This window comes from Acipenser ruthenus, chromosome 29, assembly GCF_902713425.1.
Source record: "Acipenser ruthenus chromosome 29, fAciRut3.2 maternal haplotype, whole genome shotgun sequence".
NCBI classification, from domain to species: domain Eukaryota; kingdom Metazoa; phylum Chordata; class Actinopteri; order Acipenseriformes; family Acipenseridae; genus Acipenser; species Acipenser ruthenus.
The window spans coordinates 1,952,611-1,979,146 of NC_081217.1; the positions used below are offsets into that span (position 1 = coordinate 1,952,611).

Sequence of the window (26,536 nt, forward strand, 5' to 3'; positions counted from 1 at the left end):
TGTTCTTCACTTTGTAAAGGCACATCATTCTCCTCTGTGTAATACGATGGTGTTCCACTGTTAGAGATGAAAATGCTACCATCCCAAAGCGTTCTTTGTCCTCCAGTTAAATGGTAAAAATAGACAATTCCACTCCATGAGTGATTGGTATTGACAGAAGTTATTTTGTCACTTAAGGGCCAGTTATTTCTGCCAATATGTTTTCCTAGTTCATCTCATTCTGTTAAAAATAAGGGCAGAGTTAGAAACTTCCCTCATAGTCTTACACTCACTCCTGGATTTAAAAACTCCCTTTGTTTGTGTATATTATTAAAATCAACAGGAGTCTGAACAATCAGGCCCCTGCTTTTGTGTTTTGATGTTGTTTGCTGTGGTGTTTGTGAGCCTCTTGCCAGCTCGTCATTGTAAATGAGAATCTTGTTCTCAATTAACTCCTCTGGATAAATAACTGATTGATTGATTAATCTGCTCTGAACTGATCACCCTTGAATAAGTCTCACCCGCGTCTCTAGGGCGACTGCTATTAAATTAACTAAAGTAGTCGTTTCTAAAAAGAGAGCCCAATGATTAACATTAATATCCGATTAGGATTATGGTTAATATCATTAGTTAAGCATTATTACCCAGCATTATACATATGGAATGTGCATTCTATTATCTTTATTATTATTATCATTTTTTTGATGCACTTTTAAGTTTTGCATTCCTCCTCTGGGTGAATGAAAAGTAAATCCTATATTTCCCCTCTTTGCTGTCCTCTGCTGGTGGTGGGTATGGGTAGGGGTGTTATTTTCAGCTGCAGGAGCTCAGGTCTCAGGCAGGTTGGCAGAGATTACAGCATGTTTTTTGGCATCGACAGATAATATTATTTCATCACACAAAGCAGAGTTCCGAGGCGATGCTAGTGGTACGACACAATACTTTTCAAATGTGCTGTCTGTATTTCTTAGGCTTTACTGTGTTTGCACTCATTTGTTTATTTGTATTCAGTATTTGAGCTGATCTGTGAAGACCGCTTTTTCATTTTCAGATGATTTTTTTTTCTTTTGATGCAATCGACTGTTTCTTGTGTTCGTTCAGACGTTACAGCCCATCTATTTTTTCTCTTACAATTATATGATGAATTAAAGCTGACTATAAGCCCAGGACTTTGTGTAATAGGAGATTGATGAGCACCCTTTGGAGGATAAGGAACCAAGGACTTAACCCGAAATGAATTGACTCCTGCTGCCTGCTTGGGCAAGGTGTGCTGGGTTCTTTGCTCCATGAATGCAAAGCAGAACAAAGAAGAGTATTCAATGTGCACACCCAGATAAGCAGCTCCTTGCTATCCTCTCATGTTGTTACACTCTCACTCTTCCTGGAGTAGCCCATAGAGAGCCATTATACCATTTCATTCTACCTGATTTGGAGCAGGAGGATGGTATAATTCAGTCTGCAGCCAGAGACGTGAAACGTCCACAGGGATTTCTAATCTAATAGATTAAGCTTTCATCTTCTTTTACAGTTGCTCTTTATGACAATTACATGAAGCCCGGAGTTAGCTGGGTTATTTATGAGCAGATCTGTCTCCCGCATACGCGTCTCACATGAAGTGTTTTTGTTGAAGGATATTTCCTCTCGCTGATGACAGGAGGCTCCACTGTAAATACTGATCCCCAGTCGCATCTGTCTGCTGTGGAAGAGGATGGGAAGCTGAACCCTACTGAGCGGTGCGTTGCCCAAGACTTTACAGGCTGTGACTCGCAAAGCAATGTCCAATTCGATTCAGTTTACATTTCAAAAGAATTATTAAGGGCACTGTCTCAAGGTGCTCTGGAACAATATGTAAAATGTAATGACGAATGTTTCTAGTCTCTCAGTGGCTCTGTTGAATTGCCTGTAAAGTGAACTAACTGCCGACATTTTTTTTTTGAATATGAAGCAACACTAAGTCATCTATTCAATCACTTGTACCCTGTCAAAAGCACTACTGTGTACAATCTATAAAACGATAAACTGAGTGCACTGCACGGCCCAGATATGACCCACTACTGTAGAAAATTACACAAACCGTAATTATTACTAAAAGAGAAAAGTGGATTCTAGATGTGCCACGGGGCCCCATGCATCAGATTCTCATGACGACTGTGTGGTTCCAGCACGGTCTCTTAAAAAGGCAAAGCAAAGTAAAGGGCGGTTTTATGATCCAATGGAGAATTGAGTGCAGGGTTGCCATCAACCTCGTATGCCATTAACGTCTTATCCTGAACTTGTCATTAATTTAGGGCAACACATCATTACGTTGCATACAGCTAGTTAGCTCCAGGCCGCTGATTTCTCGCTGCATTCCGGGACGGAGGCAGTCTCAATACAAATTCCCAAATCGGACGCAAATCAGACAAGGAAAGATCTGAGCCCTGCGTGTATCCAATGAGCCGCTAAATAATAACGCCATGATTGATAACAGAAAAGGAATCCTGAAATCAATACATATAAATCTCTCCTGCAAGCCGTCGCTGCTGGCCTTTACCCGGGCATTCGCTGCATCCAACTGGGCAAATCTAAAGCTAAGCATCCATGACCTGGGATCTGTGCAGCAGATAAGTCAGGGTGCAGCTGCATGAAGAATAAGATTTAGTTGGTTCTCTGCATATTACCAAGGAGTATTAAAACGTCTGACACTCTAAATGACTCAACAGCTCAGCGGTGGTAGCAATTCTATTTAGCATTTGTGAATAACTAATATCAATCAAAGCTTTTTATATACCGGTACGTGGGTTTTTTTTTTTTTTTTTGTGAGATATTATTCACGGCATTGTGCAAAAGTGGAGACAGAAGAACCATTAGGGAATCTATCCCTCTCTCGCTCTCTCTCTCTCTCTCTCTCTCTCACACTCTCTCGCTCTCTCTCTCTCTCAAAATCAATCTTTTAGTAAAGTAAAGCACTGTTTTGTCCGTGCTTGTGTGTGTGTAAGGAGAGCTGACAGTGGATTGATGACAGATCATTTATTTATTTTGCTGTCAGCTGCTCACACTGATTGAAGTTCAAGTGTGAGATGGTTAAAACCAACAGGGTACAATTAAGAATAGATGTAAACTGGACAGAACAACAAGCAGTGCCTTGTGCTGCTGTAAGGATATGAGAGCCAGCGTTGTGAGGTAGGGTTAAAAGAAATGACTGGGGTGCCTTATATACTTCTAATAGGGAAGAGAAGGCTGGTGCAGGTAGGAGCAGTAAAACACGTTTAATACATTGTGGGTGAAGGCAGCAGTCTGATCAGTGTGAATCCTTTTCAGCCAGGTAGTCCTTATTCAATCCGAGCTGGATTTTAGTTTGGATTTTATGATTTCCACTTCTAGGTTAAACGATGGTCATGTGAAACATGTCAAGGCTGCTATTGGGTCCCTCCCCAAAGTACCTTTTAAAGTGAAGATTTCATTCCTTGTTAGAAACATTTCAGTGTACACACAGGATTTCTCCTCTTTCTGTCTGAACACATCACGCTGTAAAATAAAGCTTCATTATAACGAAGAGGTACGTGTCCTGCAGCTAATAGGGCTTTCCACTACCAGGAAGCATTGACCTACAGTACTTTTTTTTTTCAAAATTATGACCCCAGGTTTGTACCTGACACAAAGCATGGATTCAGACTTTGCAGATTTCGAGGTACGGTAATTATTGCCAGAATCTTTGTCCGTTTTATAGCAGTGGAAAACCCTTAAAGCGGGATTGTGGTCAATTGCAAATATATGTAATAGTAGAGTACATCCTGCCTTCATACATTTAATAGGATTCCTCGAAGCATATTCACGCATGCATGCAAGCACGGACACACGCGCACACACACACACACACACACACACACACACACACACACAGCCAGACACACACACACAGCCAGACACACACACACACACACGCACACGCACACACACACACACACAGCCAGACACACACACACACACGCACACACACACAGCCAGACACACACACACACACGCACACGCACACACACACACACACACACACTGACACGCACACACACACACACACACACGCACACGCACACACACACAGAGCCAGACACACACACGCACACACACAGACACACACACACACATACACACGCACACACACACAGACGCACACACACACACAGCCAGACACACACACACACGCACACACACACAGACAGCCAGACACACACACACACACACACACAGACACACACACAGACACACACACAGATGCACACACACACACACACACAGCCAGACACACACACACGCACACGCACACACACACACACAGCCAGACACACACAAGCACACACACACACACACACACACACACATACACACACACACACACACACACACACACACACAGTGGTCAGCCAGCACACTCGGCATGTGATTATCATATCTTCAGCCAAGCTTCTCCTCTTCTTCCGAGAGATAATTAGGAGGAGAAACATTACACAGGCACAGTGGATTGTAGAAGAAAGGCCTTTTGATTTGTTGTTTTGTGCAGTTAATAAAATAAAAAAAAAAAAAAAAAAACAGTGGCAGCGTGGGCTGGTGATAACAGCTTAATACGATTCCGGACCATATTTTGTTTTTAATAATAAACCCGTTGCTTACTGCTGCTCAATGAGGGCTGCTTTTGCGTTCCGCTTTTGTTTTCTGTGTTTATATGATATGCATGGTCAGGACAAGCTCTTCAGGTTGATTGTTGCCTCGTCCGTTCTGTCTGTGTCACGACCTGCGAGGAGTAGTGAAGCACATTGTGAGGTGCTGCTGCGGACCTCTATCGTTTTCAAAGGATCGTGGCTTAAAACTGAACTGTGCTTGGTACCGTAGGTGTTTATTTTGGGCTAATTTTCAAAACCTAAATTACTCATTTTTTTTTTCAAAAAAGGAGAAACAAAACAATAAACAAAGCAGGTGTTTCATTTCAGACAGTTTATAACTTGAAAGGTTTTGTTTTTTTATGTTTTTGAAAGAAAAAATGAGTATTCACCTTTGTCGTGGTTGCATTGCAAGAGACAGGTCATCTGACCAAATCTAGTAATGAACCTCAAAAATGTAATGCTCTTTTTTTTCATACAGATGACAGACTAAAATGGACGATTCCTCTTTTTTAGTACCTTGAGGAAACGTATGCATGTGCCCAATAGAATGTCAAGTAATTCTCCTCCTTATGAGTCGTTCTGAACAGTGAGATGGGATGATGGTCAGAAGGCTGTTGGCTGACCACTGTCGGGGTTCCTCTCTCCACTGGATGATGGCTGCTTCTCCAGGGCTCATCAGAAGCTAGGTATGACTTGGGTATAAAGCTTCAGGGACAGTACTTTCTATGGATAATTGCTTTAAAACCAATCTACTGTAGACCTTGGAATTTAATTAGAATTTAAATATATATATTTTTTTATTGCAAGGGATATTATAAGTAAAGAGAACATCTGGTTTGGTATGGTTCATTGGACCCGATCCAGAAGCTTGAATACAGTCCATTACAAACGGAAAATGAGGTAATCGGTCAGAAACTGCCTCTAACGGTAATGAACCCAGCACATACAATAATTACTGCTAATTTAATTTCAGGAGTCCTTGGAGATGCATGTGACCGAAATGAACTCAATTGAAGTCGTTTTCATTTTTTACTTCAGCCTGACACTAAAAGCGCCAGATGTACAGATTGGTGGACTTCACAACGTAACGTGGAGGAAAAAGACAAGACTAATCCGTGAACAATGTGGATCGTTTATTCCAGGGGTGTTGACTCCAGGACCTGATTGATGCTTCAGAGCTGCCTGTCTGAATCAGCAGCTGTCACCTGGATGTTCATGAGTCCTGGAGCACTTCTTTAATATAAAGTTGGCATGCATGACTTTACTGAATGCCACGTGAAGCGTGGTATTTTATAAAGTCCAGATTCTCAGTCTTATATACACAGGTATACAAGAAATACCCAGAAGAGAATAAACTAAAGGAGCAGAACATGGCATTTACTACAGTTCATATCTCAATCTTAATTTCTGAACTCAAAAAATAGGTCAGGTCTGAAAACTTCTCAATGGAAATAAAATAAAATAAAATTAAATTAAAAAAAAAAAACCTTTCACAACCTCTTGAGTCTAACTGAGCCCGGGCTGCGTGTTTACAATTTTTTGAACGATGGAAACGCTTGTTATAGGATTGTGTGTGCCGTGTATGTTTAAGTCTGTTGTAGGCTTGTGTTTGACTGTATTCTGTAAAGTTAGCCACAAAGTAAAACGCTTGGAGGGCCTGAGTCAGAGTGGGATCGGGGAGATTTGAAGAGACAACAGCAGGGAGAGGAATGGAGCAAGCGCTGCCCAGGGGTGGTCCTCTGGTGGTGAGCTGCATTCCTGATGCTCGATAATGAGGGCCAGAGTGGCTGCTAAAACTAGGAATTAGGCCTTCCGCTCAAAACTAATTTTTTGAACGAATAAAACAAAGAGGATGTGTGCTAACGGCACATCAGCTGACGGAAATGGAGTCTGACACTCAACAAGAGAGTAGGGAAGCAACATTAACCCATTAAGTACCAAATACATTTTTCTTTAAAAAAAAATAATAATAATTGGTAGATGCCAGTTAAAAGTGCTCCAAGAAAATGACACACAGAGGACAATGGCTCTTAATCAGTTAGTAATACAACCTAAAGCTTTTTTTTTTGGTTTGTTTTTATACTGGCGAGTATAATATCAAGATTTGCTGGATGTAACTGAAAATCAATAATTTGGCTGTGGAATATCTTGAAGTTCAGAACATAAAAACATTAAAAACATCTCGATTCTGCCAATCAATCACAGAGCAGTGAAGGCATGCTCGGGTCTTACCCAGACCTTGCCTGGGTCTCGGATTAAAGGTAGGCTACTTGTTTCATAAACTCGACTACTGCATTTGTAGAATCACAAGGACCACAGCGTTTTTGTTTTTCTTTCAATAACGCTTTAACTTTCGGTGACAAAAAAGATAAGTGTTTTTAGAAAATGATATAGTTTGGCTGGATGTTAAGGACAAACACTGCTGGGGGTGAAAAAAGAGGAAATAAAATGAGCTGGTGCAGATTTACTAGCCCGTCATCGTGCCTGTTACCTCTGGAGTCCTGAGTTCAAATATGGTTCAGTGAATTCAGTTTGGCCACCTTATGGGCTCAGACCCCAGTGGACATTAGTCCGCATCACAAAGGTAGGCGGGGCAATTGAAAGCAGCCAATGACTGCACTGAGTATAGTAGGTAGTAGGTAAGTTTTAACCTTTAGTAATGACTGTCAGAAGGTGATGTGTTCACTGCTTAATAGCCACTCTTGAATGGGCTGCGATGATGTTGATTTTATATATATATATATATATATATAAAAAAAGATGATTGCTCCATTGCAATGAGAATCTCGGTTGGAGGAAATGTTTCTGCCTGCTGCAAACTGACATGCTATCCCGCAACCGCCCCCCCCCCCCCCCCCCCCCCCGCGTTCTCCCATTACAAGGAAACTGTGAAATGTGTCAGACAGCCTAGAATCCCTTGTCAGGATTATTCTGCCTCGGTGACTGGAGTGCCAGCCAAGTTTAAAACCTCCAAGTTGCTATGATTATGCAGTTCAGAAGAGCCAAGTTAAACACTTCCGAATGTGCTGTCAAGCTGTTATTTAGGCATATTTTAACCATGTACTGGATTGGGACGGAGCGAACAGGAGTGGGATTGAAACGGCTGCAGCTCAGATCGAATGAATCCGTTGGCAGTGCCGAAGCCCAGAGCAGTGCAGAGGAAGGTGTGTGTTGAGACACTGGTGAAATGATCAGCTACCTCGGGTCTCTGATTGCACTCTGCTCATTAGATAAGAGGTGTGCAATCACTGTCCTGCCAGTGCAAGTGGTCTTCAAACGAAGCGAGCGGGAGAACAGAGTTATTCTTAAGCAGCCGACCGAATGCATGGGGACAGAGATTGATAGCCGTGTGCTGACAGGCTGTAGCTGCTAATTGCAAGGGCAAGCACGCAACTTAGCAATGTAATATGGATTAGCACCCATGCGTGGCAATGTGTCCAATGGACTGCTTGACTTAGCAGGTTTAGAGAAACCAAACGGTATCAATGTTATAGCTCTGTCTCATAATCTGATTTGTTGTATGACCAGTCTTTATTAAAAATGGATTTCTTTAAACAGAGGGATATATACTGTATAAAGTAGCTAAAACATTTGTTTAGACTGACTTGTTGCTAAATCCACGTGCACAGAAAGAAAATTAACATTTGGAGCATGGCTTTGTTTGCACGAACACACGATGAGCTGCTTTGTCCTAACCGCGTGCCTTTCCACGTGCTAAAATTCCACGATGTCTATTCACAACGAATCTCGACTTTCCTGAAAGTTTCAATCTTAACCTCACATTTCCTCCCAGTTTTTTTTTCCCTGTTTTTTAAAATTTTTTACAAATACCTGGTGCAAGCAACACTCTTTTAAAGTGAAGCCGGCCCCTTCACTTGCATAGAGGCACACGCAGCAGCACAAGGTGAATTCAGCACGGCTGCTGTGCTGTAGCCCTGCTCAAAATTACCTTCCCGACCATGCTCTTGGATTACTCCTGACTTGTATCCCAGGCTGCTGCCCGTTGGGAGACACAGAAACAACATGTTCAGCAGAATGATCTGCAGTGATAGATGGGCTCAAGGAAATTGTTTTTATGGCTTCAGCTTGTAAGGTTAAAAGGTGTAATTGAAGCGGAAAAAGTAGAATTAGTAGGGGATGCGGGAACTGCTAAATTGAATGAGCTGTGCAGAGTCAAAGGAGGTTGAGGCATTGTGTGGCTGTTTCAGGCTTTTACAGCTTAATTCAAAGTGACTCGCTTCATTGGATTGCATTGGAGGTGCAATGCTTGGGTCTTTTTCACTTGTCTTACCCGGCGATGTCCAAACAGATTGTGTGCATTAACTTCAGACGCCTTTACAGCTTGTACGATTCATACTAGTACAGAACTTCGTTATCTGTAACTGTAAACTGTATTTGAAGGGGTTGGAATGGAAAGACTCACAAAGAAAACTATTTGAGAAAATTCAGGGTTTTTTTTATGGATTTTTTGACAAGAACAGAAAACAATCCAAACTTCATTTTGGGTATCGGATTGCTACATGTCTGGTGGTTATAGTTGTATTGAGCATAAGACATGTTTTTTTCTATATTTGGAGAGCAAGAAAATGAGACTGTTTCCCTGGACAGGTTTCAAATCCCATCACTGCTGCTGACATTTAACAGAATCTTTCCCTGGCAGCGTCACAGAGAGGCCAAGGATTGCATGGGCATGTTGGCAGAACTACCACTGATCCCCCAAGAATAGTTAATGTGGGTAATCTCACTCTGTAAATACGTTTCAATAAAAGACTCCTTTAGCTCAGTTTTGCCAATCAGGATGGTATAAACAACACAAAGTAGTGTTGCATCTTAAAGCATTTCTGAATGAACTTATTAAACGATCCTTGTTGTTTCATATATATATATGCCATAGATGCCATATTAAGTGGCATGAACCAGAAGATCACAGGCTTTTATAGAAATGTTGTTCAACTATAGCTTTGCCCAAGTCTGTGGTTCAAGACGCCTCCAGTACTATCAACGATTGCAGTGTTGGTAGGGTTACCATATGACTCCATGCACTAGGACTACACTTACCAGAATGCATTGCAATGTGAGTTGAAAAGCCTGAACTGTCCCAAACTGTCCTAGAGTACATGGAGTCATATGGGAACCCTAACAGAGGAACAGAGTGGAAAAACCAGAACATACTGTGCAGCACACCTTCCAAGCAAACGTCAAATAGAATTTTCAGTCAATACAGTTGGAGCTATGGAGTTAAAGCATAGTGGCATTGTGCTTTCTCTCTCTAGGTGTTTAATGAAGCAGACTAAAACGTACAGACATCGTTTAAAAAGTATTTATGCTTACTGTTCTGGATGTAATAGATTTTGTTTTTTGAAAAAAAAAGAAGACCACATATGGCAATAATTTCATCAATTAAGATTTAAAATATGACAGTAAATTTAATGTAACATAACCAGGATTGCAGCAAATTAAGTGTAAACATCTGCTTTTTACCATTTAGTTCACAAACACACGTACGCTTATACTAACTAGATAGCTCGAGCTCCCTAGGAGGGGGTGGTCAATGTCAGTTTGAATTGGGAACGACACGCTGCAGTATTTTTTGTCAGAGAAATGCTGCGATCGCTCTTTCCAAGGTGAACTTTGTATGGGGACTCTGGGAATAGTAAACCTATTGGGACAAAATCTGGTTATATTCATGGGCACTTTGGCTACAGCAAAGGGGTGAATGTAATTATTAAATTGCCTCAGTGGGATTTTTTCTTTCTTTCACGTAAGGATATATTAATGAATCAGTTCCAACACAGCATATTGGTTAAGTACTGGTCTATCAAATCAGTTTGTATCCATTAAATCCTTCATTCATTTGTACAATTTCTTTAAGTGTGACTGCAAGGTATCCGTTTGTCATTCTTGAACCACATGAATGTTCCACGCCTGTTTGTTCAACTAAGATTTAATTACATTGTAACTATGTGTAATAACATTGTAATTAGTACACATGTATTTACGAAGTAACTACTACAGTATGTAAACACACAATAATTAGAGACACTTAGGGGTAGATGTACGTACAGGTGCAGTGCAAATAATTACTGATGCAAAATTCAAATTGCATTGCGGACAGGCAATTATCTTGCACTGCGCCCTATGTAAGCTTAAGAACAATGCAAATTACTCAACACGCACACAGATAACAATCCGCAGTTATGATAATGAGGGTCTCAAGGAGCACATCGATCTCTTTAGCGGCCGCACTTGCAGTCCAGAGGTGACGGAGTTAGGAGGACAGAGAGCAGTAGGCGCTTTATGACATTTGTGGAGCACGAAAATACAAACCAAAAAAAAATATGTCACTAAAAGGGCAGCAAAGCCGTCTTGGCGCATGGAAAAGAAAAGAAACGTTTTCTGAGAAGGATCTGAGAGTCCTTACGGCTGAGGTTACTCAACATGAAACAGAGTTGTTTGGAAAAGCCTCAGCCAACATCAGTTATGCTAGTATCCTTAGCAAATGATATGTATTGACCTGCCCTTTTCAGCATGACATCCAGAAATCTGCCTAGCACGCTGGAAAAGGTGGATTGGGCTATTCCTGCAGACATTCCAACTGTGGTCTGAAGGGAACCAGAGGCTAAGTAGTGCAGAGAACACAGCACTTTCACATGTGCAGGGATAGCGGCCCCTAGATTGACGCTGGAGTCTAGGATGACCTGCGGAGTGAGACGATAACGCTTTAGCATCGCATCCTCCGGCATCCCCTTACATCACATTAGAATGTTTGCGCCCGCTTAATATCCAGATCCTGCCCAATTCCATGCTCTTTTCTTCATTTGAATGCATTTCAATGTAATTTTAATGGATTAATGATGGCAAAGTGCAAATTTGATAGCGGGTGCAGAACGCCAGGTGAACACCATTCTTTACATACGCAGCGTTTTTAGCGGCTGCTACAATCAGACTTTACAGCTGATAAACACGATTTACGGACGCAATATGGGGGTTTTGCACCCGCAAATCACTTTGTGAGTATCCTTGCATCTACCCCTTAATGTAAAGTGTTACCAGGTAAGAATACACGCTCTTATTCCTTGTATTTTTTTGTTTGTTTGTTTAAATGCAGACGTGTGCATCTTCGACTAAAAGAGAATGTTTTTTATCATATGAAAGTGCTACAGCATAAATGCAATAGGCGATAACTGAGGCATACAGAGAACTACAGTTATCACTTGCAAGAACTTTTGGAATTCCTGACAGTGAATTAAAATGATGTGGTCCTAATCACTTGCCGTGCTGCTAGATTAATTCTCTGATTGAAACGTTATTGGTGGCCCTGGTTGAAATTGTGTTGCAATTGGGAGAGGATTGATTCAAAAGGAATTCAATTTAAAAGAAAATGTAATCAGAAATGGGTAAACCCTTGACATTTTCCACTTGCAATTGTCTGTGCTTGAGTTTAGATTGTACACAGTAAAGAAACCCTCCAAACATCAATCAATGTTAGTAAACTTCAGGACAGAACCGTTGGACCTGGAACACATTGATTGTGAGATTGTGCCATGCAGTTAGTGTTGGATTTTGTGTGAAAAGTGGCTTAATTATTATAAAAAGAGATGTACAGTACAACTATAAAGTTTAACATTCTGTAGCAGCGTATCCAGTTATTCAATAGTAGGACTGATGTTAATCTATGAAAGAAATAGTGTAAATTGTGAATTATCTGGAAGGCTGTTTACCTAAAGCTGAGGGAACACAAAGCCTCTTTTTCAGGAACAGTGGCTTGAAACCTGGTTTCAGGAGACCGCAAGACTAGTGTGAAGCAACTTTGCTGTATCAAAGCCCAAGTCTCCCCTGGTGTGCCATGCAGTGGCCTGAAACCTAGTCTCCTGAAACCAAGTTACAAGCCACAAAGTGGCTTCATGTTCCCTCAGCTTAATATGATAAATCACACTGATGTGAACTCGCCAGTGATCACACACATACATGTAGATCTATCAATAGGCAGCTGGTTTTGGGGGAACGGTTTGTTGTAAAAAAAACATCTGGGGCTCTTTTGTTCTCCCATCATTATGAAGCTGAACATCATTTTCCAGGTCAATCCAACAAGTTATAGGAGTCACCATCTTTCAAAAAAAAGCAAACGTCCGAACAAACCCCAAAACGTATAAACATATAACAGTATGTGCACGGCGCATTCAGCTCGCTTACATCATTCTTACAAAATGAATTGATCTCACTGCTGCTTTGCTTTAGCTACAGAAGGTCTGTTTTTCCCTGAGGATAATAATGCTGAACAGTTTGTTACAGATCCTGCTTAAAAGCGTATATATCTTATGCTTTTAATAGTTTACTTACAGCTGCTTAATAAAAGTTTGCTTCTCAAATATCAATATTCAATCAGATGTCTTTTACTGTATTCACACACTTTTTGAATACCGGCAGGTGTGCTACGGTATACTGTAATTCATTTGAGTAAAAGCTATCAGACATTGGCAGACTACCTAAAACAAAAAATCAAATTTATAATCAAGAGCCTGTATGCTGTGCAACGAATAACAGTAATACTAAAAAAAAACCCCAAAACAACAACAACTGATCTTTAATATGTCGCCCCTAGCAAAGATTACATTTAATGTGCTGGAAAATCATTACTTAGCTGAGATAAAATAATGATGTGAAAACAGGGCCTAATCATGTTGACACATTCCATCCATTTCCTTTCATTCCTCCAGGCAGTTGTTCCTTTGAAGAACACTACAGCAGCTGTGGATACAGTGTGGCTCTCGGGACGACCGGGTTTGCATGGGAACAAGTCAACACATGGGAGAAACCATCCATGGATGCAGCTGTCCCGACAGGTACAGTTACCCTTCTACGCACCACATTAGAAAGATTAACAGCAACAACCTGAACAATTTGGATTCTTACAGCAATACCTTGCTTATTCACTGTTGCATGACCAGAACAATATCAAGTATTCAACTCTGTGATTTATAGCTGCTACTGCTAATTGATTGAGATCTGTTCTTGAAAAAAAAAAAAAATTGTCAAAAACAACTTACGACACAATGTACCTTTTCAATTAAAAGGAAAAGCAGTAGGTTTGTGTGCAGCTGTATTGTCCAGAACTACTTTAAGTACTGCGATCACTGCTAATAAGAGTTGAATCCAGGCTTTCCTCGAAACCTGCCTTTTCGTTACACCTCTAGATGTGTTATCCCTACTCAAGCTTCTCTATAATGGAGCGCTCGATTTCTAGATGGGTTTTCACAGAAGTTAAAGGGCTCCTTGTTATATGAAAATACAAACAAGCATCATTCAGGCAACTTCAACACTCACCCCAAAGACACAGTAATACAAATGTAACATTGTAACATTGACTCTAATGAATTAAATCATTATTAGTCAAAGGAATGTTTCCCTCCTTGCTTACACAGTCGTTGTTTTCTCAACCCAGATTTTGTGATTTCTGTCTGTTCTTTTATTAATTCACTGAACATATGTTTGTACTGACAATGCAGAGCTGCTTTCAGCTTTTCAGACGGATAGATCTTCTTGCAAACCCTTCTAGTTGTGCTCATTTGTCTGATTGGTTGACGCTTCACTTCTCAAATTCTTTCTTTTAAGACGTCCTCCACTGGAAAAATTGGACGTAATGAGTTTTTTTTTTTTAAACTCAATTTTCTTTTTCTGGAATTATATTTTGCATCAAAGGAAGACTTTCTCCAACATGTCTGAAGCAGTGATATATTTGTTCAACCACGGTACTTCAGAAACACAGGCTGCATGATCAAACGTTGAGTGATGATTAGGCTTCTGATACAAACTCATTGGATTGTTTGGACTCTTATATAAAAGCCTCTATTCAATAATACATATCTCTATAGTGAATAATTCATTATATGGATGTAAGAGTAAATGCAAGGTCCTGCTTTTACAATAGTTGTGTGAAATACAATGTGAACGCTCAGGTGGTGAAGATATTAATGTTCTCTGAGTGAGGAGACAATGAAGTCTGTGCTTCTGTCTTGAAGAATGGTTTGCAACAAACAAAAGCTCAGACATCATACAGAATGTACCGTTCCTCATGTCTCCTCTTCGCTGTGAAAGCCTGGAATTAGAGACAGAAAAGCATGAATGTGCATATAAATGATCTATAAGTCTAGTTTTTTGTTAAAATCTATTTTAACATTCTGTGGTTATAAACTCGCTGTTCCAGCCTATATTCTTTCTATCAGTGCCCCAATACAAAGACCAGAGGAGAGATATTATTAAATGCCCTCCCTTGTTTTGACACCAAACCTTTTTTTTTTAATTGCAATTTCCCCTTCAGGCTGGATTGCTGCTTTAATAACCTTCACAGCAGTGCTTTATAAGGCTTTAAAGAACCCAAGAACACTATGCCAGAAGGACGGGGCTCGTGTGTTATAATTACTGTTCATTACAGTGTGCGTCGAAGGAGTAATCTGCATTGCTTACACACCTGGTCTGCGCCACAAGGGCGAAGCACACACGGCACTAGCTTTGCCTGCATACAAAGTGATAGATGGGACTCATTTGAGGGGGAAGTGAGTGTAATCAATTGAAGACCAATCCCTTTGTGCATTTCCCGGGCAAAGCAAAGCAACCTATTATTTTGTTTGTAATTATTTTCCCACTCAGGAACGCCTCTTGCAAAAAGACATTTTGAAATGACGGAGTGTGCTTAGGAGCTGTTTATTCCTCTATGGATTATAGGTTGTCAAAACCCATCCCATCGTAGACCTTCCAGGGGGCCTGACATGGTTGATAAGGGTAACATGATTAAATACCTTGCCTGATGTGCGCTCTTTCTGATGATTTGAGTACTCTTGAATGGAAAAAGGGTGCATTGGTGATTTATTTTAGCAGATAATAAGTGAGGTATGCTTTTAGATGAGCATTGCTGTGGGGTTTTGGGGGAGCTTATCTCTACGGTCATACAAGATTTTGGGCTAAACATTAACCAATGAGTTATTATGTTGTTTTACAAAACCGAGCTCTTCAAATATAAAATATATAATTTGTGACAATCCATATCCCAGTATTTCATGCACAAGGAAGGACATTATGAAAAGATGTTTGAATCTCATTTATTGTATTCTGGGTAGCTGCTTAACACTTCCATTTAATGAAATGATCCGGACGCGCAATCCTAAGACTTTTCAAATAGACACACGTTCAAATTCATTTTTTTGTTATCATTAACTGTACCAATGTTTGAAGTGGAGCTGAAGGTCACTGGATTCAATTCTGTTGTTTTTTGCAATCCATTTAAAAAGTACAAATGTATATGCCTTATCTTTCTGCAACAAAAGGAATGCTTCTTCCTAAATGTATTTTAAAACGGAAATTATTAATGGAATATGGTTAAAATTAACTGACATTTAAACTGATGAAAAGTAAATTGAATTTAAAAAGATGCAGCTGTGTGCACGGTTCTGCAGTATAGATATGCTTTTAATTAAATTGTAAAAAGGTTCATTTTCTTCTTTTAAACTCTTGGGTATGTGTTGTATTTTCGATTGCTTGATCCAACTGAGCCACTAATTGGAAATCACTTTTGCAGTTGCTGTTCATGAAATATTTCTGCAGAAAGAACATGAAGAGGCTGGAAGCTATAAGAAAATTAATCTCAGATTGAAAGAATAAAACAACAAAGTATTTTAATGGCAAAACTCTCAATTTGTATTATTCCAAATCGTTATTAGGACAGCTTTTAAATGAAAGGAAAAAAAAAACAACACAGAAATGCACCTGTTAATGCCACCTCTTTGACTTACAACATGCTGGACTTAATATTTCTATTAACGTTTTTTAAAACCATGTATAGATATTTTACCCCTGTTTTTTTTTCAGGAATGCCTCACCAGAGAGCGCCTATTTCAGGGTCTGTTTGTCTTCTAATGAACTGACGTGGCATCGAGTTGTTAGCCTGGATTGCTAAGACAGGGGCAAAAATAACTGACACAACTTCTAGTGAACCAATGTCTGCTGGAAAGCATGACTAGTAAAACATGCGGTACGGGAGCACGATATCATGAACCACAGCAACAGTGGAGAATGAACTCGTAAATGCAGAGAAAAGTAGTCTGGGCACGTTCTGTTTCTGTGCCCCTCAGTCTGTAGGGAGAGAGAGAAAGAGGGAGATAGAGAGAGAGAGAGCGAGAGAGCGGGAGAGAGAGAGAGAGAGAGAGAGAGAGAGAGAGAGAGAGAGAGAGAGAGAGAGCTGTGGAACATGAGTGACTGTTATCCTCTGCTTGGTAGAGTATGCGACTCTCAGCCACTCAAGGGATTTCGTGGCAGCAGCTAATCCAGGTTTCCTCTTTATTAAAGAAGACAGAATTTACAAAATGTCACAGTGGATTTATTACCCTATTTCGCGGGCGTTGTTAACTAACTACCTAACAAGATGTTTTGATGCACTGTACTGTAGTATACTGTACAAAGTAAGAATGTCTCGGTTTGCCTTGCTTTCTGGGGCCAAACGGCTGACCTCAATTTGCAGGGTAAGCCGCTATCTCTGCTGGATTTTACACTCTTGGATCCCCTGCAGCATCTTCGGTTTTGGTCAGTTAGTGCCCCTGTGTTCCCCTTGTCTGTTACGTACACCCGAGGCAAGTTCGTCTCCTTGAGGACAGACACGGCTTCTGACAGAACACAAATCACATTTTCTGCAATTTCTTTCTGGAGAGACCCTGATAAAAAGTTTCTAATGGTAAAAGCAGAGCAGAGTATGGTAAAGCATATTAATAAACATGGCAAACCAGGGTAAACTATGGTAAATGCATAGCATAAACATGGAATAAATCATGGGAAAAGTGCAAAAATACTGTGGTAAACTTTTATCATTGGAAAAGGGTTTACTTTAACTATTATTTTTTAGGAAATGTAAATTTATCCAATTACAACACTGAAAGTCACATGCATACCAATCCCACTACTTCAGAAGTTTTCCAGACAGAATATCAGCGAGTAATATTGTACTTCAGCCTTGCAGACCCAAAACAACAATACCCACTGCAGCAGCAATAACCTTCAGAACTTCAAACTGAAAATGAAGGTGCTTAACAAAAGGTAAGAGAGAGGTCTATTGTAGTGATTTGACAACCAGTGTTTTTCACCCATTGGCTTTCTTATTAATGAAATACAGTCCACCAAAGACCCGTCCTTTACATTTGGGTGGATGTTACTGTGGTGTTCAAATCATTCAAACAGACCCCAAGGTAAGTTATTACACTTGACTAAGCACTATCCTATTATTATTATTATTATTTATTTCTTAGCTGACGCCCTTATCCAGGGCGACTTACAATTGTTACAAGATATCACATTATTTACATACAATTACCCATTTGTACAGTTGGGTTTGTACTGGAGCAATCTAGGTAAAGTACCTTGCTCAAGGGTACAGCAGCAGTGTCCCCACCGGGGATTGAACCCACGACCTTCCGGTCAAGAGTCCAGAGCCCTAACCACTACTCCACACTGCTGCCCTATCCTAGAGGTTTGTCTATGTATAAGTTTTACTTTGGAATCTATGATTGAGTGTTTTTATCACTGAGTTATACAGTAGATCGCTCAGATTTCCATTGCAATTTCAATTCTTTTAAAGTTCAGATGGTTTTTGCTTTTTAAGCTAATTACATTATTACTGCTGATAGTTGTGAAATGTTTACATCTCAAGGACAAAACTTGAATTGCTGTGACAAAGCTGTGGAGTTATTATTTTTTGATCAATGGATCCTTGATGGTGTTTCATCTCTTTTATAGTGTAAGTACTCTACTGCAAGATTGAAAGAAAAAAACAATTATGCTTTTTCTTGCTCTAATTTCATAAAAAACAACTTGGTATAATACTGACATATACTGTATACCATACTACACTGTAAAAATCTTTGCACAAACATTTGAGCAACACTATTGCTCTGTATCTTCCCAAATGCTGTACCTGCCCATTTGCTTCTCATCTCTTCATCACTGTGTGTGTATTTCTAACCCTCTGCTTTTGTTTTATTCATCGCTATGTCTGCCGGAGGATTAGTAAACTAAAGCTTGTATGCTGTAGCTATTCATTTCATAATTACCAAGTACACCCACTGCAGGGATGTCATAATCAACTATGCATGTATCCACAAACCAAACTTGATTTATTTATTTTGAATTCCCCCGATGTGCTACCTTAACTATTTCAAATATATTACACATTAAATATTAAAAAAGAACTGCATTGCTTATTAAACACAGAGGATATTTAATAGCCAGCACCAATGTATTGCCACAGGCGCTGGTAAGGCGGCAGAAAGGTCTTCCTTTTGAGTATTATTAATAAGCCATGGCATTGGCGCACATTACATATTCTGCGTATACAGCTCAGAAGTAATAAGATGCAGTTTTCAAGGAGAGACAACATCTAATGATTATACTAGTGAAGGTAACAGAATATCGAAGTGATGTGTGGAACACAGTGCATATCAATCAGAGGCTTGAACCTTTACCTAGCTCTTCCTAGCCTAGTATTTTAACCATCTCGCTGAATAGCCAGCATGGGGTGGGTGTGCACAAGCAGTTCCACACAGAGATGAAGTATAGCCTATTGTGTACAGCACTGATTCCACCACTGGAGTCAGCCCCCCCATCGCAGTACAATGTTATCTAGACTTCTCCTGCTCTAGTGAATGTAAAAGTAAGGGTATGAAGTGTCATACATGAAGTAGGGTCATGGAGCAGAGTGTATGATCTGGGCATATGAAATAAAATAGAGAGATGCACGTGCAGCCTGCTTCGTGCAGGATTGATTGAAGAGTTTTAGTGCTTAGATATAAAGCCGTGGTCGGTATACCCTCCTGTGACTCTCCCCCAGCTGAGGAGAATTCAACTACAGCACCACCGTCTCAGGCCAGCCATTCCCAACCTCTCTTCCAGGGAGCGATCCCTTGTGGTCTGTGAATTAATACCAAGTGGTCCCTGAAGAATGACTTGCTCTAAATTACAGCGTATGCATGTCATTGTCGGTTTTCAAAACTGTTACCAAGGGAAACGCACATGGATATGTATGTATGTAGCCTTTATGAAGGTGTTATTAATGCAACAGTACACGCAGTATCCAGTGCAAATAAAGCATTGATGTTGTTGGAATAAATCTACTGGTTTTTGGTCCCTTCTTTTGGAGCCACTGTCTTCGACTATAGAACTCAGACCCTAGAAACTGGACTGTTCAGAAATTCTTGACATTATGCATCTAGAAAGGATTACCCTTACAGACAGCATGGTGTTTTAGAAATAGGAATTGCACTGCATTGTATTGTCATGTCATGTCATGCATTGTATTGGGATTGCATCTCAAAAGGCCTCGGAGGTTGTTGAACACGAGATAAAGAAAGAGCTAGCATTTGTAGCACTGCGCTTGTAATGTTACCCTTGAAAAACTACAAAGTGTTTTGTGTAAAATGGGCTTTTCTGTCTGGCGACTGTACAGTACCAGGGTTGTTTTTAAAGTTAAAGGAATAGTGTTTCTGATTGAAGATGCTGCACAGGGGGATTGACACCCGACTCTAGTGGCGGATCATTAAAGTTTCCATACAGACGTGGAATTGGTTCACAGTCTAACCTCTATAGAAGAATGCATTAGTAATGCATACACATGAAAGTAAGGCTAGCAATATCTATATCCAAGTGAATAACTTATATTTGGTGCAGGCTATTCCAGTGTATTACTATTTTTCTGGTGTTTGTCTACTCATCTTTTATTATTTACTACCCAAGCAATTCTCCCAGACCAGGTGTAAAAAAAAAAACAAGAACAAGTCAGCTCTCAGTTTCCAGCTTCACAAATCCACTGGACAAGTTCAGTCCACCCAGATCCTTCATCAACGTGCACACGGTGTACTGTATCATACACAGCAAGAAAGTTTAGAGTTAATAGAAATGATATCCATCAATTAGCGCTGCGAGGGCAAGCTGGTCAATTATCTGGGCCTTGTCATAGCTGTCAGTGTTGAAATTGAACAGCGCTTTGAAGGAGTGGATCCATCTTCCGAAGTGGCTTTCTAACTAGATTTTACATCACCATTTGTTTTTATTTTCCTGGCAGGTCACTCATTATATCACAAGTTTCAGCAGAGTGGCTTGCTCTTGGGAGGACAACCCAGAGTGCACTGGGGTAGCTGGTGATCGCTAACCGAGTCCAACGCTGAGCAAATGAGAATCAATGGGGATTTCAGACTGCAGGGAAACTGCATTAGCCTTTCCTAATGGTTCTGCTTTTGTTTTTGACCTCAGTGGATGAACGGTTGTATAATTAATACCATTACAGGTTCTTAGTATTATTGGTTATAAATGAGGATGAAGCATACTGCAATTAAAAAATACAAAAACAACCTATTTAAAAAAAATAAAATCATTGAAGAGTTTTCATTCTGCCTGTTGTAACATTTCTCAATTGAATTAAAGTTTCATACCTATATTTAATAGTCACCTTGGACTGTGAATGTTTTATAAACCATTTGAGAATCCAACTTTCTGTGTTATGGAAACTCTGGGACCTGAGACCATCACGGATTGGGGTATGTGACTTCTTGAAAGACCTGTCATCAAGATACTGGCTTTGCACTCGGCACACAGCTGTATTCCCTTGGTCAAGTTCAGTCTAGGGAAAAAATAACCCTTTACAAATTTTACAGAACTACCATCGCCACAGTGTATGTTGCCTCTGAACTACTGGGGGTTGCATTACTGAGGTCATGTGAGGTATAGGCACATGACTCTGAGTTATTATCTTAATATATTGTATTGGTATTCTATGCTGCTTTTTCTTTGACTGTTTTCCTGAATTCATTGTTTTTATTATTATTCTTTGGTGCTTTAGAATTACTTTTGGTGATTTAGTTTCCATTGTAGTTTATTTGATCTGTTTAGTTATTTAGTCAAAAGACACCGCTGTGTATTTCTGACTTCTGAAATAGAGTATTTTCACTCCTAGCAAGGAAGGACCGTAGCAAATCTGTTGTAATGTCAGTCTGATTCCACCTGGATGCTCTGTCCTTCTGACCCTCGCAGCATGAACTACGTGTGCCCTCTCTCACAGCTCGTCTGTATCTCTACCTCGTCAGCCTCCTGGAACAATGACCAACTCATCCAAGCAAACATTTCAGAACCATCCTTTTCTATAGACCTTCCACTGGTTCCTGTCTGCAAAACAAATCAGTGTTTTTTTTTAAGCATCTCCGATCCACTCCATGGGAAACATTGACCTTCTCCATCACCTGAGGGATTTGTTGATTTTGTTATTTTTCTTCTCTCCAGTGTTTTCTTATTTTTTCTTTTTTTTTTGAATTAGGAAAAAACCAAACAGACAAAAAAGAAAAACCCCACACACTTTTCTGAATGTTCCTGCACACACCGATAGTTACTGGGCACCAATCATTGTGTTCCAGGGGCTCGTTAATCCCTTTCATTCATCACAGCACGGACTGGGCTCTCCGGGTTATTTCATTTCAGAAATAAATGTCAGCATGAATCTCAAGGAAATGTACTTTTGGTAATGGAAGCCCCCGAGTCTATACATTTTCTATGTGTCTGTGTGTGCCTGTGGCATTGGCATGCAGGGAGAGGAACAGCAGGTATCCTGATTAATACATTATTTTAAACCAGATCCTTTATTCTGCTATCAGAGCACTGTTTCAATATCAATAGATGTCTTCTGCATATTATTGTGAGGTTGGATTGCGTAAGGAACAACATTGTCAGGCTGTAGCCCCTTGCATTCTCCCTGCTGTATACTATATTTTTCTATTGACATGAATCATTTTAATTAGCGCAACCTGTCCTTCACACACTGCAAGTTTATTTGCGTTAGTGTTCAGTGGTAGTATAACAAGCATAGCCCATGTAATTTCATCAAGGAATCTATTAGGAATCCTTCAATGAAACTGTTGAACTTTTAGATACAAGCGTGGGGATAGCAACGTACATTAGAAAGGAGTTTATTATATTTATCAGCCTTCATTTTCCTGATAGTTTCCTGAGACTACAGCGTCTACAGACACTGTACCGTATGGACAAGATGTCTCAATTTAATGAGATTTAAAACTACCATTACAATTTGATGCCTTTCTGCTTTGTGCTTTTGAGCGCCTTTGTTTTCACCGTCATCCGTCAGCCACGCTGTTGAGTCGCTCCCTGTGCAGCAGAAACAGTCTATGCTGCACACAGGACTGTCACGTGGGATCCTAATACCAGCCGAACATGGAATTAATCTACTGCTTCATCCGATTCAAACTGTAATAAGTCATTTCCAAACCTCCGGGAAGAGCAACTGAGCGCACGTCCGGTTATTTTTACTTTCCTAAACCACCATCCCTGCATATCGGTTCTGCTGGTAATGCGCCGTGCGGTTACAGGCAGGGCAGTGACCGGCCAGGACTGTGGCTCCTTATCACAGGCTCCCGCTGGCTGGCAATCCGGGTTGTACTTGCCTAAGCTGCTCAGAAGCTGGTGGTCATAAATGAGTCTTAATGCCTATGAGCAGGTATATCAGTAACCTGTGGGTATCGCTCTGACAAGGCAGTTTATTATGTGATGTCAAGCGTCCCCCTCTGAGTGATCCTTTGTACTCCGCGCTGTTAAATCTACACCTCGTTTTGCTGCCATCGCCCCGTAGCACAGCTTTTTAAATGGGGTGTTCTCTGACAGCTCCTAAGTTGTATGGATATGCAAAGCCATTAAAAACTCAATTACCCTGTGTCTTTCTTTTTATTGCAGCAGTGTAAAAAAAAACCCGTAATCATAAAGATTCAATATGGAAGCAAACTAGCTGCCATCTGCTTTGAATCGCATTTTAGCTTTAAATCTAATGTTTAATTCAAACCAACATAAATCACAGATGTGTGAACAGTATTAAGGTTTATTCCAGTGTCACCAGTCCTTTTACAGAGAAGATGCTTTATCGCTATCAGGGGAACACATCACTGTTTCACAAGTGTTTACTGAATGCTTTCTGAAAGTGCATTAATTGCTGCATATGTATTTAAAATTAGGTCGTGTTGCAGTGTTATCTTGAGTGGCTTCTACAAACCCTTATAAAACAGAATAGCATGAATCCTGCAGCCCACCTAATTACAAAGATACTGTACTGTTCACATATAGTAGACTGTGCAGGATGGGGGGGGGGGGGGGGGTAACAAAACACGGATCTTTCCAAACACTAGGCAACTAAAACATTGATTTCATATTCCTGTGTTGGATTCTTTTACACAGCAATATCTTTAGTGCTAATCAACCTTGCTGTCTTTAGTGCCTGTGCAATTGATCTAAACCTCAGCTGCTGGACTGTAGTTCCCCCCCTATGTTAAATGCATGTGAGTTTAAGTGTAAAAATATGTATCAAATATGTTTATATTAGCCAGCGTCTCTCTCTCACGTTGATGTGTGTGTTTTTTTTGCGATACTTATTTAGAACAGCAACACTGCAGCAATCACAAAGATTGGGTGTGAAAAGAAAGCAGGCTTTCTTCTTGTAATAAAATTATTTTTGTAATGGTTTGTCCGTCGGGAGAGAGAGACAGCACAGAGGCAGCAGTTCTTAAGGATCATTTTTATTGGCTCTGTATTCAGGAGGCCACATCTCATTCTTCAGCACAGCATCAACATTTTATAGCATTTTTGATGAGTTTTGTAATGAAATCCTCAGGGATGCAAGCCCATGCCTATGAGCCCTGCATTCTGTCTTAAGCGTAGCTATTTTCACACACAGCCCTATATCAGTGATCTATCGCAAGAGGGTCAGGCGACTTGGAGACCCCAGTCATCAATCACCCCGTTCCCCTCAAGACCCTTTCCTCGTTTACACGGGGCAGCTACGGTGTTTGCACTTCTAGCTGTTGTCTCGTTTGATACAGAATCCCAGGGGAGTCGTATTACCTGATCATTTGATATGGCTCTGCGATATACTACAGCAGATAAACCGAGATGTCTCTGGGGAGCCGACACTGTTTCAGTTGGCCGAGGGGATTTCTCAAACCATCATTTCATGGATGGACAACCATAAAGACCAAATTGTGTTTGAAATCGCACTTTAAAAAAATAAAAAAAGAAGAAGCTGACAGTTTATTTGTGTTTCTGTTCGGCATGGTAATGACAACCCATTAAAGCAAACATTAGCTATATTATATACTGTATAGAATATGTAATTTAATTCACTCTTCATCCCTTGATTATGTGCAGTCAGACTGTGTGATTGCATATAATTATTTTTGTATCCAAATTAGACGTGATTGGTTGCTACTTGGCAACACCAGAAATCTCAAATGAAGACAAGAAAATCTGTTAAAACATATGAGATTTGGGTTTTAGCTGTGGCGTTGTCATGTAATCACTATTTATCGTATTTTCTTGGGTTAAAACCCCCCAGTATTCAATTTCCCCTTCCTGACAGTGCCTCCTATCTGGTCTCTGTTATCTTCTTCACATTTCACACTGCCTCCAATCTCACTGAGCCAGAGACCAATCTTTATCTGCAGGCCGCTGGCTGCACATTTTACCATCTGAACCTGTACAAAATTAAACTTGGGTTTTATCAGAAAAAAATAGCGCTCCTCTGAGGAGCAGTTTTGGTTGTTCTCTATATTTCTTTCCCCTGGATCGGATAAGTCCAACAATCCCCCAGCCTTGCTGCTTTCAGCCTTTTTACACATTTCTTATTTATCTCTATGATAAAGACTCTATGCAAGTTAACGCTTTATGAATAAATCAGGTCTGATTTTTCCAATGCATTGATTTTTAAGAGACGAGGTCTGTATGTCAATGTAATGAAAATTCAGTGGACATTACCAGCTGGCAATATTTGTTATAAAGCCATGTGACCCATGACTGGGTGCAATGTAAGATGGCTTTCAAAGCATATTCATCTTTAAAAACTCAAGAACCAGTTAACTCTTTGCATTAGCAGTGCATTACTGGAACGGCCCTAAAGAAAAGAAAAAAAGGTGCTGATAAAGTATATTAAAAGCACACACAAAGGCAGGAGCATCCGCTACAGCATTTTTTTCTTATCTGCAGTGGCTCTGTACTTGCAAAAGCGTTTTACACCCCAAACAGTGGCAGTTTCATAACTGATGATCCAGTTATCAGATTAATAGGATGGTAAGGGAGGGGGGGCTTCACACACTCAGTGTCTGCTAAAATGAACAAATTAAAGGCAAATAGAAAAAGGTCATTGAGCAAGAGTCTGAAAAGGCCACGCTACATCCCTGAGAAACAGCCATTTCCATGCCTGTCTGATTTAGCCCTTATTATTTCCTGTTAGAAAAGACAAATGTGTAATGCATTACTGTGACACTGCTAAAGGAGGATATCATCTGGTAATTAGGAAATCCAAAGCAAACGGGCACACCCCAGCAGAGGCTGATAAACACATGGAGTATCAAACCAGGGAAGAGCACTGAAACGAGCCTGAGAGAGGGACCAGTTGATGTGATCACATCACTGCATCGGTCTCACTTGTGCAATGCAGTTTTATCAGTGGAATAATTTGCATTGTTTAGGAACTCATTTAATCTAGTTGGCCGTGTTCTTTCAGGGTAGGAGGACTCTTGTTTAACAGGGCTATTAAGGAAGATCCAGCTCTCTTGTGCTCCCGGTGGTCTGTGTGGGAGGGGTGCGATACATTAATAATGCTGGCGAGCTGTTTATCTGACTAGCACAGGTGCTCCTAGTGGGCCTATCACCCTGCTGCAGACAGGATTAGCACACTAAATAGAAGTCAGAAGTGAGTCAAGTTTCTTCAGTTACCAATCTGCCATGGCTGCAGATAGGTTTAAGTGTTTCTCATAGCAGTATTGATTCAGCAGTTACTCTCTCAGATTTGTGAATGTAGAAGGCAAGGCTATTTTCAGATGGCTGCTAAACTAAAGGACAAA

At 40.3% G+C, this 26,536-nt stretch overlaps 1 protein-coding gene across 10 annotated transcripts in view; it reads left to right on the forward strand.

The window, feature by feature from the left end:
• The window catches only part of LOC117431201 (receptor-type tyrosine-protein phosphatase T-like), a 151,017-nt gene that overhangs the window by 23,465 nt on the left and 101,016 nt on the right, over positions 1-26,536 (forward strand). For all 10 annotated transcript variants that reach the window (XM_059003804.1, XM_059003799.1, XM_059003798.1 and 7 more), the window contains exon 2: positions 13,334-13,459. In XM_059003804.1, the coding sequence (XP_058859787.1) occupies positions 13,334-13,459 (126 nt within the window). The remainder of the gene's footprint in view (positions 1-13,333; positions 13,460-26,536) is intronic.